This window comes from Prosopis cineraria, unplaced genomic scaffold (assembly GCF_029017545.1).
Source record: "Prosopis cineraria cultivar Desert tree isolate PC_DT_omini unplaced genomic scaffold, ASM2901754v1 PC2, whole genome shotgun sequence".
Taxonomy (NCBI): Eukaryota; Viridiplantae; Streptophyta; class Magnoliopsida; order Fabales; family Fabaceae; genus Prosopis; species Prosopis cineraria.
In genome coordinates this window covers 11790305-11810044 of record NW_026555333.1, presented here as the reverse complement: position 1 = coordinate 11810044, position 19740 = coordinate 11790305, and the positions used below count along the sequence as shown (strand labels likewise).

General features: G+C 30.6%; 1 protein-coding gene and 1 pseudogene across 1 annotated transcript; both read left to right on the top strand.

The window, feature by feature from the left end:
- The first annotated feature begins 15320 nt into the window (after nt 1-15320).
- On the top strand, nt 15321-16799 carry LOC129302929 (probable 6-phosphogluconolactonase 2). Its single transcript, XM_054941847.1, has 3 exons — nt 15321-15720; nt 15841-16003; nt 16081-16799. The coding sequence occupies exons 1-3, from the start codon at nt 15353-15355 to the stop codon at nt 16582-16584; spliced, it is 1035 nt and encodes a 344-aa protein (XP_054797822.1). The 5' UTR covers nt 15321-15352; the 3' UTR covers nt 16585-16799.
- Nucleotides 16800-17315: 516 nt separating this feature from the next.
- Nucleotides 17316-18464, top strand: LOC129302530 (probable 6-phosphogluconolactonase 3, chloroplastic; annotated as a pseudogene).
- Nucleotides 18465-19740: the final 1276 nt, after the last annotated feature.

The following is a 19740-nucleotide window of genomic DNA, read 5'->3' as shown; positions in this document are numbered from 1 at the left end:
TCAAAAGTTCACAAATAGTTAATAAAATCTCAAGAAAGCACAAGGATAGTTATGACAATTTCATCTTTTAAAATTAATTCCTTTTTTCTTATTTTTGCTACATATTTTTTTTTCATCATCTCCATCATGTTATTTTCAAGTTTCTCCATCCATTTTTAGATTATTAGATGCCTTTCATTTTTATTTATTACTATTTAAATAATTCATTCCCAAAATTCATGGCCATACATGAAACACCATGAGAAAGGACCCTTAAATGCGCATAAAACTCACATCACTTTAGGGCACTTGGTAAGCATAATTTCTAGCCATTAGATTGATCTAAATTAGCCTCAAACACCTTTAAAATATTAAAATTTTTGCTCTACATTAACAACCCCCTCATTCACATTTTTCACTTATCTTCCACCTCCATTCATCTTCATCTTTTCTTTTAAGAACACCCATGAATCCTAAAACCTATTCCACCACTTCTCCACCTTAAAACCATCCATTTCACCATCCAAACCCACCATTCAACTTCCCTAATAGTCCTCACCAAAACCCACTAAAAAATCCATCATCTACTCCATGCCATCTTGGCCAAATCTCAAGGTCTTCATCCATGATGGTTTCCAAAGTTAGTCAATAAGAAGAAGCTATAGGGATGCTAATGAGGCATAGCTAGGCTTATCTTCTCTTTCTAGGATGATTGGATGATCTCTCTTTTAGCTCTTAGATTTTATGAGTTTCTCTTATCTCTTACCTCTTGTTTGATTCCTTGAATTTTGATGCTTAAGACATTTTAATAATAATGGTTGTTGAAATTGAACTTTATGATACTTGATTGAATATTATATGAGGTTATTGTATTGTTTATTTTCTAAGTGAGGTGCTTTCATAGTAATTTTGGTGCTATCCAAATCTTTATTTTATTCAATCCCCTATTGCATTTAATTTCCAGTTACCTGTTGTGAGCTTGTGAGTAACGGTTGTGCACTAAGCACACTTAGGGTTAGCTAATCATTTTCTTAATCAATTTAAGGTCTCATTTTGTTAAGGAAAGGGATAGAATTGATAATTAACTTTATAATCAATTAGTCTCTTTTAGCATAATTACTTCTAAGGGTTAATTTAGGATCCTAGTTAATCTAAAAAATCTAAAAGTGCTAAATTTCTAATGGTTATTATATGATGACTTTAAAACTAATTAGGGTTAAAAGAAAGTCAATTAGATAAATCAAGGATAAGATAGAGAATTTATGTGCCTAGGAAGATCATCAATTTGTATTTTAATCATGCATTTCAACCATTTTTTAAATTTGTCCAAAATTTTAAAAATTCTAAAAAAATAGTTTTCATTTAATATTTGCTTCTTTAATTCCTAATCAATCAAATCCAATCAAATTTTTACTATTCTTGATAGATTTAAATAACTAAGGTGTTAATTTTTAATCAACTCTACGAGATATTTGACCTAGGTTGCTCCCTATACACATTAGGGTGTTTCTTAATTTAATTTGGGTGCTTAAGTGACTAATGCACATTGGTTGTATTTATGTAAATGGACTAACCTAAGTTTATTAATTGTAAGAAGTTACTTGGCCAAGGTACTATACTCATTCTCGAACCATAAATTCTTCCATTCTCCAATTCTCTGGGGTGTTACAAGCCCTATCCCATACCTAGTCCAAGGTGATATTAAGGGCACATGGTATGGGTAACCTATACTTACATCTACTCTAAGGTGAGATTTAGGAAGATATAACTAGGTAGAGGTAACCTACACTTATACCCATTCTGGGTGAGATTCAAGAAGACCTGACCTTAATCTAAATATTAAGGCCACCTATAGTGTTGCTAATATTCACATAAATAGATAGCACTAACTCCTCCTAGGGAAACCTTCGCTCAATATGTGATCATGTCAATAGTGTCAATGCAACAACTATACATTTTCAATGCAATAGTAATGCACAAACCAAAGGTCATACCAAAATTTAGCTTCTAAAACTTAGCATATTCAATTCAATATTAAATAATTGCTCAAATCTTAAATTTGCCACATTTGTAATATTTTCCAAAATTTTAAACATCGAGTTAAATTTTACAAACATAATTTCCAAGTTCATTAAGCTACAAAAGGCATTTATCAAGTTCACAAATGACTATAATTAATCTAACAACTAATTAGCACAAAATAGAATCCCACAATTATCTCAAACCTTTAAGAGCTTAAAAATTTTCCCTCAACCAAAATTGCTTCCGGAGTTATATTAGAGCTCAAATGGCACAATATATGGTTAGTCTATAGTTAACAACATTAATCACCATCAAAACTATCATTAATACATTTCCAACTCTTTGGCTTCATAACTTTTATTGCCCAAAACCCTAATCTATTAGGTTTTCTCACAACTAATAGGTACATTATCTCCCATTAACTTCCAATAATTTAAATAATAACCTTCATACCCATACACAACTCAAAATCAATAACTTATGTCATTTACAGCTATATTTGAATTAGCTACAAACTGAGGTTGGGATGGTCCAAACTAAGGTTGGGAGCAATAAAAGCTTATTACAAAATAAAAATCATATTTGGATTTAGAAAAAAATTACAAGTGAAGTTAGGGTTCAAATGAGCTTTTTTCCCAAAGCTCATTTTCATGGCTTCTGCTTTAGCGTTGAGTATTGAAAGCATTTGATCCATTTGAATTTTTAATTATTATTTATTCCTACATCAGCATTCAATATAAGAGGGAGAGCTTTTTCTTTTTTTCTTTTTTACTAACAAAGGTAGGAGAGAGGTTGAAGAAGAATCTCTAATTAATTAACTTGTTAAATATATAGTAATTTATTTTAGATTTCTCACCTCTATTTTTTTAAATAAAATTATAATTTAACGTTTAATTTTTTAAAACAGAATGTTGGTTAATCATAAAGTTTAATATTTTTTAAAAAATTAAATTAATCATAAAATATATAATAAAATTTATGTCTGTTTTTATCATTACATTTTTAAACTGACTTTTGAATCAAACCATCCAAACAAATTTTACTTTATCTAACTGACTTCTGAAAAAAAAAATCTAAACAAAAATTACGTTAAAGTCACTGACATGTTTTCTAACCTCAGTTGAGTCCTAACCTCAGTTGCAAATTTTTTAATTCAAACACACATTACATCAAGTTTAACAAACCTTAATCCACCTAAAATTTCTAAAAAAAATTCTTCTCAAAATCAACATTCTCATGGTTCAAATGACTTATTTAGGCCTTAATAAACCTAGTCAAATCATCCATTCATTTACATATCTCTTATTTGAGCATTTTGAACTTAAGATTTAGACAAAATCATTTAAAACCAGTTCTAATGCTTAAATAATCAGCACCTACTCTTTTAGAAGCAAAAATAAACTCTTAAAAACTTCACTTCATCCATTAATTTTGACCATACACTCCCAGAGATAAAAAAATGCTTAGATTCAACTAAAATCTCCATAAAAATTCAAAACCCTAACTCAAAATCATGCTAGAATAGGGAAGGAAGGGAATAAGAACTTACCTCTTATGACTCCTAGATCTAAATTCTTCAAATCAATAGAAATCTCTTTCCTTAGTAAAGCTTCCTATTTTTGTTTTTGGCTCCTCCTTTTCTACTCCTTTGTTTTTACATTTCTGGCTTCTTATAACGCAAAACTAATATGTCAACTACAGATGATTATGCACATTATAATCATGTTCGATCGCAGTTGAATCACTAATATAGATATTTTGCCTCTATTCATAACCATGAAAGATTATCTCCACTGAAAGACTCAATCGTAGATAGTTGTGAATAGAGAGCACACTACTTTTACAAGTATGCTTGTTCGCTTGTAGTAATCATCTGTTAGTTACATCTATAGACGATCATGGACAAAAATCCATTGTTTGTCTCAAATTCACTCTTAAGCCCTAAATCTTACTCTATATTACTCCTAATTAAACTTTTAGAATGTTACAACATATCCTTGAGAGACTTGCGGCTATGTACTAAGAGTGAAGCCTAGAGGTAAAGAAAGAGCTCATTGTGAATAAAGTAATGATGCATATCACTAAACTGAACACAAACGAGTATGCCATTCTTCTTCAATTGAAACAAATTTTGTTCTTCTCCTATGAATGAAAATTACTCTTAGTCCCACTCTAACAACCAGCCTCTACTCCTTACAAAGATAAAGAAGAAGAAGCTTTTGAGGAGGTAGAATCATAGGTTTTACTCGAAAGGGTGCGACAATGATAGATTGGGCTTTGAGCTTCTTCACTAACATATGAGATATAATAGATTTGTGTTCTCTGATTCTTCTTATTTATGCTCAAATCCAATGTGCCTTATTAACCTTTACCTTCCATTACCTTCCATTAACTGCTTGTTGCTTAATTATCCTTGTCATTGCCTTCCATTAAAGTTCTTTGTTGAAGGTTATGAATTTTAGGTGATGGTACATATGCTCTTTGAGTCCTTTCTCCTTTCTAGCTAAACCCTAAACATTGACAAGTGGCAAGCACACTTAGCATTTGACACTAAAAATTAACAAGTGTTTGAGAAATTTAATGGCTTGGTCACTCATGCACCAACTTAGGTAATGTTATAGGAACTTGTACTCTTTTCCTTACTTTAGTATATTAGACACTCATGTTGATAATTTTATGGGTATTTTTGTCCTTTTTTTCCATTTATTATTACCAATCTGTTACAGCATATTTTTATACTTTAAAAATCAAGACACTACAAGTAACCTTGCTTTACATTATAAAAAAGAGTTTTGTATCATTACCAAGCATTTACATTCTTAACTATATAACTCTTATATTCAAGTCCAAGAATGTATTTGTATTACATATTTGATAGAAGGGTTTTTATTTCTTTTTATGGTTATACTAACTCTATATGAATTAGATTAATAACTCTAAAGTTTGGTTTGGTTGAGAGTTTTTGGAGAGGAAGGGAGGGAAGGAAATTTGTTTAGTTGAAAAAATAGGAGGAGGAAAATTTTCTCTTTTCTCACCCCTCCAAGAGGTATGATTTTGTTGGGGAGACAAATTTTATGACTAAAGTAAAGTATTCTTATTAACTTTATTACATTTTTTGTATTGTTCATAGGTATTTTCTTATTGAAAACAATATTATTCAAGACATGATCAAGCATTAAATGTGGGCACCTCTTCCCACGGGATTTGAATCTTAGCTCATCATGTAGTAAGGGTATGAATACCATATTTTGTTTAGGCTCTCATAAATAAATAGGATAACATCTATAATAAAATAATAAAAATGAATAAAAAGATAATGGAAAATGAAAATAGGAAAATATTTTACAACAAGAAAATAAATAAATAAAATTTAAAAGATATTTGACATGATGATAATAACAATGGCACAAATATAATTAAGTTATATTATGATTGCAATTAATATCTTAGAGTAACATATGAACTATTAAGTTTTGAAAATCTCAAAACAATATAATAACTAGAATATAATTTAAGCTAATATCTAATATTAAGATTTAAATATATCAAAATAATATAATAATCAAAATATAATAATAGATAAGAAACAAGTAATACGTAATATCTATATTATAATAATGAAAGGATATTTAAAATACTGATATAGATTAAAAAGATTATGATATGATTGGGTTGGCTAGATAAACTTTAGATATGGGGGTTTGTATAAGAAAAGTAAAGTAAAGGGGAGACGCAAGGAAAGAGGAGACGACAGAAGATGGAAGTTGATAGAGAATCATAGAGGTAACTTCATTGTCTCTTAAGTTTTAGACATCTTTGTACATTGGTAGAAAGTTTTCTTAAGGGCGGGTCTTAACACTTTGGCCTTAAATCCTTTAAATATGTCATTTCCAAACATGGATGGTTAGCACGATAGGAAACATCAATTTGTAACTTGTTATCTTGTCCTGAATCCTTCAATACCAATTCATATAACAGTTGTATCGTCATGTGTGGTCTCATGCTTGTTAGAGGTAATTGTTATTTATCCTTGAGAAAACTGCTTAACTGACCTTTAGTTTTGATTTGTATAGTCATGATTTAATATACCATTCAGTTCATTTCATTTTGTAGTTAACGTCTTGCTTGTGCCCCTATGATATGCACATGTGTTAAATTGCTTGGAAGTCTTGGTATCATATATTACTTTGGGTCATAATTGAATTTGGAGATATGATATGGGAAAATATTTATGAGAATTTTTGAGGAAAGAAATTTGAAGATTTAAATTTCTAGTCAATGTCTTTTGATTCATTGTTGTATCTATCATGATCTTATTGAAATTGTTTACTCCGTGAGACTTCTAGAGTCCTCACAAATCTGCAAGTTAATGTGGTGATAAATTATCACGATGCATCAATAAAGATGTTTCATATTCTTTTGACTGCATAAGGTTTTTAGAGCCCTTACAGGCTTATAAGTTAATTTATTATCTGCAGTAAGAAGTTATCATGAGTGTTTTATTCTACCTATTGCATGAAACTTGCAAAGTCCTGTCAAGCTTATAAGTTAATTAATTTATTATCCTATATAATTATAAACTATTGCATGTACACAATTTTGAAACCATTTCATTCCATGAGACTTTTAGAGTCCTCGCTAACATATAAGTCAATTGATTTATCCTTCATAATGATAAATTATCGCTTAATTGCACATAATTTTAAAACCATTTGTTTTTGTGAGATTTTTAGAGTCCTCATAGGTTTATAAGTCAATTAGCTTTTCCAAAGCAATGATAAATTATCTCGAGCACATATTTCTAAATATTTTATTCTTAAATAAAAATAATTTTTTCCAAAAATAAATAAAATAAAGTAAATCATTTTTAAAGATGGACTATAGGATATATGAAATTTTCATAAATCTTATCAAAATGTTTTCCCCAAAAATATTTGTCAAAATCACAGATAAGAAATAAATCATTTTGAGGAATAAAAAATATAAACCAACATTAAAAATAATTTTATTAAAAAAATAATAAATATTTTCTCTAAAACAATTTCAACCAAGAGACACACATTTTTAACTTGAATTATATGGATTTTGATCCTTTAAAATGATACATAGTCCTTAGGGCTTTGTGCCAGGTCAAATTTATACATAAATAAAATTTTACCTTTTGATTTTCTTGCCATTTTTTATTAAGAATAATTAAGATATTTTTTAAGGCCATATAAATTTATATATTTAACTTAAGGTAACCATTCATATAAATGGATGTTGTGAAGTTTCTAATACTTTTTCCATATAGAATTGACTCTCGCATCCTTTTCTCTATACACAACCATATGTTAAAAAGGTTTTAAAATTACCCTTTTAAAATTTTGTGGTAACTCTCAAATATTTTTATTTAATTTTTTTTTCAAAAATTCAAAATCGAGCACAACTATGGGACTAGCCCTTTTGATAAACCTAACCCTATTATTAATTTTATTACATTCTAAAATTATTATTGTTTCAATTAAATAAAAAATGCAACAGTAATTTTTACATGTCATTGTGTTGCGCTCCGCAAGTACACGGGTCGTAATGAGTAATAAAGTATGTGTAGAGTATCGTTCCCACAAAGATTTATTTAAAAATAACAGTCAAATAAGACTTAGCGAATTCAATCAAGTTGAGCCAAACACAATTAAGTGAAGATGATTTTGTAAACTAAATTAACACTAGAAAATAAAGTAAAGAGAATGATTCTAGACTTTTTAAAAGTAATTATGTAACATCCTCAAAATTTAAACTTAATTAACTAAGCTGATTAGAGTAATTAAGTTCATTAATATGGTGTATGGTTAGAAAGGTCTAACAGTCATATTTGGTTATAATTTTAGCCTTAAATGCAAGTCCGAAGTGAAGTTGGGTCACCCTAATATAAAAAAAGGAGAAAATCTGAAGGATGAAGTTTTATGCCATACGCCATAGTTGTGGCTAATCCTCTGTGGCGCACATATGTCCAACAGCCAAATACAAGCCTCTCTATACTATGCGTCCACTAAGACATATGATTACTTTTTATAGAAATAAGAGTATTCTATAGCTCATGAAACATAAAAAAAGAATAAAAACAAAGAGAAGCATGAGGAACTCTATTAAGATTTAGAGAATTCAAGCACTTAAAGTGTATTAAGGCTTCTAAACACCTGAGATAAGGTTTCTAAGCTCCTTTCTTACCTTTTCTCCTCCATTTTCTCTAATTAGAAAGTTAATGCTTGATTGAGAAAGATGATTTTCAGCCCATAAAGTCCATGGGTCTAAACCCATTAACTTAAATAGAGGTAATAAGAGTTAATTAAGCTATTTAAACCTAGCATTTATGACTCCATGTGTTTTTTATTGTTAGGAGCCATAAATGAACGAAAATCCACCATTAATGAGATGGTCGGAGCAATGTGGCTCCATTAATAGTTATTTAAGAGTCCATTGATCTTGATGGAAGTTAAAGGAAGTTTATAAACCCTATGAGTACTCTTGTATGTGAAGATATTGAATCTTAAAAGTAAAGAAGTGTTTGATTTGATAATGAAAATTGTATAAAAAATGGAATATTGATGAATTATATTGTGATTAATTATAGACTGAATATATTTGGCACCATTCAAGCTTCGTGAAAGCTTTAGGAGAGTATATTTGGGGGATAAAATATTTGACCTCTCAAAGGTTTGAGGTAAGTAAAAGAATTTTTTCTTGTATTGTTGTGTGTTAATTGATTTTTTATTTAAAAATATTATAATTGGAGTACATAAAATTATTTAAAATGCAAATACAGCATAAAATATTTTGAAAATCAAATATGATTATGTGAAATGGAGTTCCATGACTGTGTGATTGAAAGGAGTGCAATGATATGGTTTGTAAAGTTTAATGATGTGTGAAAAATGTAAAGTTTGATGAATATAAGAAATTGAGAGTTCCATAAATGTTTATGATGTAGAGTTCAATAATGTGTTGTTTGTGAAGTATAATAATTATGTGAGATGTGAAGTTCTATGATTAATTGTAAATTAAGAGAATGTAGAGTACAATGGAGTTGACTTGTTAGTGTGTGAAATAATTGCATTGTTATCAGAAATTGCATTTCGATGCACTACATGATCATAAGAGGTGGAAGTTCACCTCGGAAGAGAAGTAGAAAACTAAATCCATGTGGTAGGCTTTTATTAGAGATTAATAAGTTACCTGAGTTTATCATATTTATCGTTCTACTTATTCAATGACGAACTGTTCAACTAGTTTAATGAGGGACTCAAACCTAGTTAGTTTTTCCATTTGTTCAACGAGGAAGCTAGTCTAGGAAGAATGACACCCTATAATGTGAGAAATGGGAGAAATTGTGACTCACAAGTGAGAAAACTTTATTTGGGTAACCTCTCACATGTGTTTGGCTAGAATAGTCTCAATTTATAGATAATCCAAATATGTTATAGTCTATAGTTTCATGTCAGAAGAACAATAAGGATATAAGGGAGATGTGATCATGTATATAGTAAAAAAGGGCACATGGTTATCTCTATTGTGACCTTAGTAAAACAAATCATGCAATTAGTCTTATTTTTATATGGAATTTTATTATAAAACCATTATCTTATAAGCATGTGTTATTATGAATGTGAATCTTGAAATGTTCTCTCGAATGCATTATATGATTTGAATATGATATCCTTGCCACTTGCATTTAAATTGATCGACATGTATTAGTATAAGTTAGATAGACTTTAGTTACTGAGTAGTTGTACTCACCCGATCATCTTCAATATTACAGGAACTAGCTCATTGAGACACGAATGAAGGAAATAGACTAAGGTTTAGGACTTTGATCCTAAAACTAGTAGGCCTCATTTACTTTGATTTAGTTATGTGTATAATTTAGATGATGTTGCCAACTAGAAAGGATTCATGTGTTGACTTACTTGCACTATGTGATTGTGAAATTATGTTATGTATTTTAGGCCCTAGAATTATATTTGTAACCATTGTGAAATCCATAATAGGGCCAAAACACTACTGCAAATAAAGGATAAGAATTTTATGTGATCGATGAATGGCTTATGATGTTGAGACTCCCTATTTTGTTTTTGTGATTAAGGGCTTAAGAAATGAATAGTTAGTAGTCAATTAAGTGTAGTCTAGGTTGTGTTTGTAGCTTCTGGCTTTTGGAATAAGTTTTGGTAACTCAAGTTATGTGTAAATTGTAAAAAGGAGTGAATTTTGATATGAGTGTTTAATTTTTGACTAAGAAATAATTGGACTGTGAAACTAATACCATTAGCTAGAGTTAGGAGAAATCTTTTTGTAGACACCTAGATTGTGTCAAATAGAGAAATAGAGCTCGTCGAAAATTGCCCCTGTTGCTGTCAAATGATAGCAAAATCTGCCATCAAAATTGTACAATGTGTCGCGGTACATGGTGCCTGAGCCGTGGTGCATGACACAAAGGCTTATGAGTCGTAACATATGTGTAACAAGCCACGACGCATGCCTCTTTCCTGCACTGATTCATTGTTTTTAAAGTTTTAAGCGCATGCCATGATTCTTTTTGAGATCCCATGCTTTTGCATATTAATTTAACTCTAATTTTCATTTGTGAAGAACTTTTGGGATGTTTTAAATATTGAAAACTTGAGATCCCATTTGTATAACTTGACAAATTTGATGATTACATTGATGTTTGAAGATTAGGGAGGATTAATAAAGGTAACTTTACTTGTCTAACTTAGAGTTTACAAATTAGGCTTAGGATTATTTATCCTCCTTTATACTTCAAGAATACTTAATTAACTCCCAATATATTTTGCTCTTAATGATAAATTATGCTTGTCAAGGATACTAAATTACCTACAAATACTCTTTCAAGTCTCAAAATAGGTGTTTAGTTTAATCAATCCCTTAATATCTTAATTAACTAGTTATATTTCAATTTTCCTTGCAAATCCTATGTGACTATGTGAGGTTAATGAGTGTATCTCTACCTTATTAACAAAACCATCTATTTAACTTGCAAACTTTAAGTTCTCACATAATAACTCAAGTTCTACACTCAACCTAACTCTTTTAAATATTAATCAAGTGAACTCAACAATTTAATTGATGGCCAATCAACTAGAAGCATTAAATATGGAGTAAAATTAACATAATCACATTATTAATCATAAATACAAAGAGAGAATGAGTATTTAATCCATACAAAGGCTTCAAATAATTCTAAAATCAAGAGTTTAGCTATAAATGTTCACAATGTTAAAAATTGTGCCATAGGGCCAATCATTGTATTATACACATTGTTATTTAATGAATTTTTCTTTTGTTATCATAACAATTACATGTTCAATATGATAACTGTATCCTTTGACAAATTATAGTGATTGTCTTAAATATCCCTGGTCGGTCATCTATAAGGGATTATAGATAAAATAATACTAGTATGACTTTGATTAATTATAGATATATAAATTAAAGTTATAGGTACTTGAAAGAGTATAAAGTATTGGGCCGACCCACTATGAGAAAGCTACATGGTACAAGTCATAAGCTTATCTCTTATGTAACTATATCACTAAGCCCTTTAACCTGAGATTATTATAGATTCTTATATGATGACCATTGAACTTTGACCTAGTCAAAAGTCACCTTTGACCGGGTGATCATAAAGGCTATGATTGAGTTTAGTGATATTCATGTAGAGAAATATGAGTGGTCAAGATGAAATTTGTTCCTCACATTAAGTGAGAGATATTACTGGGCTCCTTGATAAGTAAAACTGAGAAAATGTATGGTCATATTATAATAGAAAGGGTTTTTCCATTGCTATTATCAGTCCACTCAAAAATTGAGAAAGTAATGGTCAGGTAAAGGAGAATAACAATTTTATGTCTCATACTTAACCGAAATATCGCGTGACAAGAGGGATGTGATATGGTTACATGATAAGTTACATCGGATCATCGATCCCTATATGAATTGGGTAGTTATAATGTCTTGCTAGAGGCCACTTATAACTTGTGGGCTAATAGCGTAATTAGCCCACTGCCAATTTCATATAGGCTTACAAGTTCACACACAAGAATAGCCCAACTCGATCTATAATATCCAAGTTCATTGAATCTAGAATATGACTAGATTCAATGAATGTAATATAGGGTAAATGAATTATATATATATATATATATATGAATATTTGTTTAATAAATATTTATATGAAATATAAAATTTAAAATATAATTATATATATATATTTTCAAAATATATATATATATATATATTCGTGTGTGTGTGTGTGTTAGATACATATATATATATATATAAGATATATGTATATGATACATAAAATTAAATATATATAAGATAATATATATATATATATATATATATTTTCAAAATATATATGTATATATATAATATAATATGTATATGTGATATATATTATATTATATTGTGTTATGTTAGTTTTAAATTTAATTTTATATGATAGATTAAATTTAATAACTAGCATGATACGAAAGAATATCATGTCATTTTTATAATTTACATTTATAAAATAAATTTGAATTAGATATGATATTATAGATTAAATTTATGAGATAAATTTAATTATATTTTTGTGTGCTTTTTAAGTGAAAGACAAAAACTCTTATCTATATACTATATATAGACAGGGACGTTTTTTATGAAGACAGAGAGAGTTAGAAAAGTTCTGATAGTAAAAACACTTTGAGAGTCACGAAACACCCTATAAAAAAAAAAATAACGTTTAAAGAAGAAAGGACGCTAGGAGCGCTAGCACGCTGTTTGAGTTATAGAACTGTTCGTATAGATACCGATAGAAGGACCAGATCTACGCTGTTAACTCTTGAGATCCAAACTTTTGAAAAGAACGTGCACCAAGTTTAAAGAATTAAAAGGTAACTCTTCTATCCATTTTAACTTAAACAAGTTCGTTTGGTCTATATCAGGATAGTGACTTTAAAATTTTAATCTTCCATTGTGCATCCCTATCTAACACATAAAACCCATGAGAAAATACAAATATATCAACACAAACATTGAACAAGAGGAAAGAAAGGAGATGGAAAAGAAGAAGCAAGATGTGAAGCCTAAATCTCTTTCAATCTTCAAACCCAAGCTCAATCTCCACCAAAATTCATGCCCTAGCACACCCAAAGCTCCCAAATACTCCCAAGAAGTTCAGAATGGCAGCTAAAGTTGAAAATGGGTCATATATACTCCAAAACTCTAATTTATTAGCTAAATAAATGTTTTGATTTGCAATCATGACTTTAGGATGACTTTGATAATTTTACACTGTTTTCATTGTTAATAAAACTTAGCCTATATGCACTTAATTTTTTCATCTAAAAGCATCAATAACAGTCTAGAAATGCATCTGACCAAACCTTAAATCAAAATATCACTAAATTAGCTTCGAAATACCAAAATAGAGCCATGGTTTGAATTTTTAAAAAATAATATGCACATTTTTCTAACTTGAGTATTCAAAATATGTACAATTCTGTCAAAATATATCAAAAATTCAAGAGAAATATGCTCTAATGGCATAAAATTCTAAATGTTAACACATTAACTACCTACTATTAGTTGACACATATTTGTATGGGAGAATGACAATTAAGGACCTGCTAAGAATATTAATCTCAATTATGGACTGTGAAATTTTGAAATCTCAGTTAAGGACCATGGTCCTTAATTGTGATTAAAAAATGTAATTTGTGATGTGGAATTCATTATTGCCACTTGGGAATTCACTAACCCAACTTGAGAAAATTTGTAATGTATATTATGAAAACATGAAACCCCACTTGAAAATTGAATGTTTAACAAAAAGCGCCACTTGAGAATTCACTAACTCGACTTGAAAAAATTTCTAACGTATATTGTGAAAATATGAAACTTCACTTGGGAATCGATTGTTTAATAAAAAACACCAATTTGAATAAGTCACTTTTTATTAATGATTCTCAAGTGAGGTTTCATTTTTTCATAATATATGTTAGAAATTTTTTCAAGTCTAGTTAGTGAATTCTTAAATGGTGCTTTTTGTTAAACATTTCATTTCCAAGTGGGGTTTCATGTTTTCACAATATACGTTAGTAATTTTCTCAAGTTGGGTTAGTGAATTCCCAAGTCGCGTTAGTAAATCCCACCTCACAAATTACATTTTTTTATCACAATTAAGGACCATGGTCCTTAACTCTGATTCCAAAATTTCATGGTCCGTAATTGAGATTAATGTTCTTAGCAGGTCCTTAATTGTCATTCTCCCTATTTGTATTCTAGCCCTGTGCATATATCTATAAAAAAGTATAATAAAATGAATGATGTTTAAATTAGTCAAATAATCTTTTAAAAAATATTACAAAAGTTTATCTTAAATAATTTCCTGCTTGAATATCATAAATAAATGAGATAAAAAAATTTTACATTAAAAAATAAAAAATAAATTCTAATATAAATAGTCTTATGTAAAAAAAATTCATTAAAATAACATAAGAGTGTATTTGTTATTTTATAATTAGCTTACCTTCTCCCCCTAACCAAACGAGAATAATTAAAATATTCCCTCCTCTCCTTTTAAAACGAAAATTCATTAAACTCAAGCACCTCACCCGCCGCCCCACTCTACCAAGCCCTATGTAAAGGGATTATTGATAAATTATTAATATAAATACATAAATTTATAAAAAAAATCACATAATCTCATAACAAGAAAAATCTATCTGAGCATATGTTAAAAATGAATAAATATGCCCCTCTAGTGTTAGATTATTACTTCTTTAACTAAAAAAATTAAAACTATCAGACTTTTTTTTTTAATCTTTGATTTAATTTCATTAGAAGCAATTGGGCTTGTGATATAAAGTATTTCCTTCAACTCCCCGCTATTTTGTTTTGTTATTACTTAATTTTATGGTATTTTTAAGACTATCAATAATTATATTATATTTCGAAAAGTTCCGTAGTCTTTTAAAACTATCAATAAATTAATTAAAATGAAGCGATACTGCACGTCAAGAGTCAAGGAGGCTAAATCTAGCTTCAACTTGAAAAAAGTCGAGGGATAAACTCTTTTCTTAATTTGTGTCTGAAGAACGAACTCAAGCATGCATAAACCCTTTTTTCACATATCAAGTTGCTTGTGATTGTGGCAAAAGATCCAAAATTTGAATGTGCTTTGCTTGAAGTCCTTTGCTTCCAAACCGAGAGAAGAATATAATATTGAGATATAAATATAGACGGCATTGTGATGACAAACCACTTGAGCTCAAAACGCGAGTGTTCATATTTCGTTCAACGCATAAACATGGCCTTGTCTACTGTTTTCCTCACTTCTTCTCCATGCGTCCGACAAACCCAAAACAGGCCCTTGAGTGTCCCAAAGTCACACTCAGTACTGCCCCCAACGAAGTCATCGCTGATTCTGCCGTCCCAAGCAACAAAGAAATTCCATTACCAGAACCAACCCCTGAAATCCAACAGGTCGGTCGGCACAGTGAAGGCATTGCAGGATGATGAGAATGGCAGAATTTTTAAGCAAGTGGAAGTGTTCTCGTGGGAGCATCTTCATGAATCTCTGGCTCATGATGTCGTTGAACTCTCCCGACAGGCCATCGACGATAAAGGATCCTTCACGGTTGCTCTGGCCGATACTTCTTCCATCAGATTCCTCAGGTCACTGCGTTTTGTTTTGTTGCAATAATTAAATTAATAAAACGACGTGCGTACGCCTCCGATAATGAATGTATATATATAGTTTGATGACATTGTTTTATATTTGGTTGGGATTTTCAGCAATCTGGTGAAATCTGAATACAGCAACAGAATAGATTGGTCCAAATGGCAGTTTTTTTGGGTGGAAGAGGAAGTGTTCTTGCCGAGTTATACGTTAAGGAAAACGCGATTTTTCCCCAACGAGATGCTCCACAGGGTCGCCTACGCAGAATTTCTCTCCATGGTACGTATCGAGCTTAATTTCATCGGTTCCATTACGTGAAATACATCGAAACATGTAGCGTGAATGTTATTGCGCAGGTGCAAAAGGCTGGGACTTTAAATGTTGTTACCATTGACTACGACATATCCGCTAAGGAAGAAGCAGCCGAACGTTACTCGAGGAACCTCAGAGAGCAGACTGAAGGAGGATATTTAAGATCCGCCGCGTCGGGCCATCCTAAGTTCGACCTGATGTTGCTGGGCATGGAAGCAGATGGACGAGTAGGTTCTCTGATCCCCAACAATCCTGTTCTTGATGAGAGGGACAGGTGGGTGACTCACGTGGTGCACGAGACCGAGACGCGATTGACTCTGACTCTTCCGGTGATCAATTCTAGTTCCTACATAGCAATGGTGGTGACTGGTGAAGATAATGCAAATGCAGTTTATTCTGCTCTCAATGAAGAAATTGATCCACAGGCTCCTCGCAAGATTCCTGCTAAATTCATCTCACCTCTGGACGGACAACTTGTGTGGTACCTGGATAGAGCTGCTGCTTCGAGGCTCTTCAAGCAAGAGCTCCACATTGACAAACGCTATTAAGATCAATCACTTCATATTTATTTCTTTGTTCCCCATTGTTCGATTACGATCTCGCGTTTTTTGATGAAATAAATTGTGGTCTGTTGTATACAAAGATTGATGAAATGTTTTTCTTTTGCGTTCGTCATGCATGGTGTTTCATGTGTTGTTAGTTTAACCAGTAAGTATGTATGAAAGCAATTTTTTTAATATAAGTCATATATAATTAATTATTAGTTATGTGTAATGATAAGACATAGTTTAATAATTTATAAGAATTATTTGTTATAAGTAATATGCAAATCCTAGATGTAATGAAATAGTACGTGAAGGATTGGTTAGATGGACAATGATATTTCATTCAAAACATTCAGAGACAGCATTAATGGTAAGTAAAGATTAGCCAATGACAAATACAATTTTGTTATATCAATTACAAGATTTGGATTCAATAACTTTACTTAGAATAGGTATTGAGTATTTAAATCATTAAAATTTATATCAATGATCATAAATTAATATTCCACTTGAGATTTATGAATAAGTGGGTTTATCTACATTATTGATTTGAATTTTAATGATTTAAATAGTATAAGCATTTAATGCCCATATTAAGTACAATTATTAAATTTAAATTTCAATTATATCAAGTTCTTAAATATCTCTTTGTAAACAACATTAATTATAGTTGATTTCCCATCAAGAAAAAAGATCTTTTATCTTTCCACGCTCTTAACCTTTGAGAATACCACATGTTACTGATGATATGTGAAGACAAGCTTTGGTGCATACAATTCTAATGCAACGTAATGATTGACGTTAACTTTTATTAATCGTTATTGTAAATGAAACAATGATTGAAAATTAAATCTGTTACATTTAAAAAGTACCCGGGTTGCATTTTTGGGTGAGACAAAACCATATTTTTAAAAAAAAATTATATATTTTTAATTTTACTCTCCTTAAATTCTTTATATAAGTGCTTTATTAATAATAATAATCAAAATTTTAATACATTATTTTAAATAAAGTAGAGATATAATTAAAAAATAATTATAAATTTTATCCCATACTCTATATTTTAAACTAAATAAAACTTTTGAAAAATGGCCAATGTTGTGATTTAGAAGGAAATTGGCTGAAGCTACATATACAGGCTCTATAGATTGGTCCAAGTGTCATGTTTTTTTTAGTGGATGAACGAGTCGTGCCAAAGAATCACCTGGAAAGTAACTACAAGCTTGTCCACGATAGATTTCTCACCGAGGTATACATCTTACTACCATATTGTATTGCACCACAAGGTTATTTTTAAGTCTGATTTGGCTTTCATGGTTATTGGGTAGGTTCAAATTCCTGATTCCGATATACATGCCTTTGATATTGATGATACCCAGCCAGCTGAAAAGGCAGCAAAAGCTTACGAGGAAACTGTGAGGAGCTTCGTTGAGAGCAAAGTGATAGCTTCATCACCCACTGGGGCTTCCAAAATTCGACTTGATGCTTCTTGATATGCGTCCTGATGGCCACGTGGCTTCTCTGTTTTCAGATCATCCTCTACTGCTGGAAAATCAGAAATGGGTTTCCTTCCTGAGGGACCATCAATTCCACCTCCAGAGAGAATCACTTTTAAATTGCCAGTGATTAATTCTTCTTCCCATATATCAATCGTGGTCTCAGGGGCTGGTAAAGCAAATACAGTTGACTCTCTATTTAATTCTTCTTCCCATATATCAATCGTGGTCTCAGGGGCGGGTAAAGCAAATACAGTTGACTCTGTATTGTAAGATGATCAGAAAGGTTACAAGCTTCCAGTTGAATTAGTCTCTCCAGTTAATGGGGAATTGAAATGGTACTTGGATAAAGGCGCTGCTTCCAAGCTCTTTAACCTGCAAGCGTAGGGTAGAGCAATGATATTACTCTCTGGTTTTTATATGAGGCTCTATTTCACACCCTGGGTGGCTTGTGTAGAAGTTTAGTTCTTTGAGTACCTTTAACCAAAATGATGCGTGCAAGTAATAAGGTAAATAGGCAATGATCATATTTCGAAAAGTCTCAATGAATCACCCATGATTCACAGTATAAGAAAACAGATTCATATTTTTCATGGTGAAAAGAAATTTTACCTTTTTTTTTAAACGAGGAAAAAATAGAGAGAATAAAAATTAGGAAAAATTTTCTTAAAAATAATAAAAAAAAGTATTATTCCCAATTTTGTTAAAAATATAATTTTTTTAAAAAAGTTAGATATTCATTTTAAAATATAAATATTTGAAATGTTTTAATATATAATTAATGTAGTTTTTTTATAAGTGTTCATAAATAAATTATTTTATATGCATTTTAAAATAAAATATTTTATTAAATAGAAGTAAATATAAAAAATAATATTAATTTAAAAATAAATTATTATTTTTTTTTTTGGCTTAAGGCACAAGATTTTATTAAAAAATAATTTTTTTTATTTTATTCACTTTTCTATTTATTTTTAACTACCCTTCAAATCAAACAAGGTTTCCCAGAAAGGTTAAAAAAGCGCTGCTGCAAAAATTTCCGCCAAACGAAAAACAAAACAAAGCAAGAACCTAGATCCAGAGGGAAGAGACACGGTCAGTTTCAACGTAGTTCGACGAACCTAGATCCTAAACATTTGATTGAACCCATCGTGGTCGACCCAGATCGACGAAACATGATTGCAGAGGGAAGAGACACGGTGAGTTTCAACCCAAATCATGCTCGAGCTCTTCCTTCCCCTCCCTAGCCACGCCGCTCTACAAGCAGAAATTGAGGCTTTGGATTCCATTACCTTCTTGAGCTCAAGCTTGTGCTCGGGCTCTCCTATTGTGCGAGGATGTCAACGAACCAGGGGGCATGAGATTTGGGCTTTGATTAAACCCTTTTCTAGGTTTTGCAAAAGAAGTCTGAAGAAGAACGGGGTAGAAGAAGGAATGAAGAAGACAAACTACCATCCGTGGAAGAAATCTTGGAAGGGGAGAAGACGAGGCGTACATTGATATAATTTTTTTTTTTTAATAAGCGGATATAATTTTTTTATTTTTACTTTTTAAAATATTTCTGATGACTTCCAACTAGGCCATTGAGAGTCAAAGTAACGGCCTAAAGTCTAAAGTGTCAAAGATTAAGGGCCAGGCAACATTGTGCTAAATTTAAAAAAAA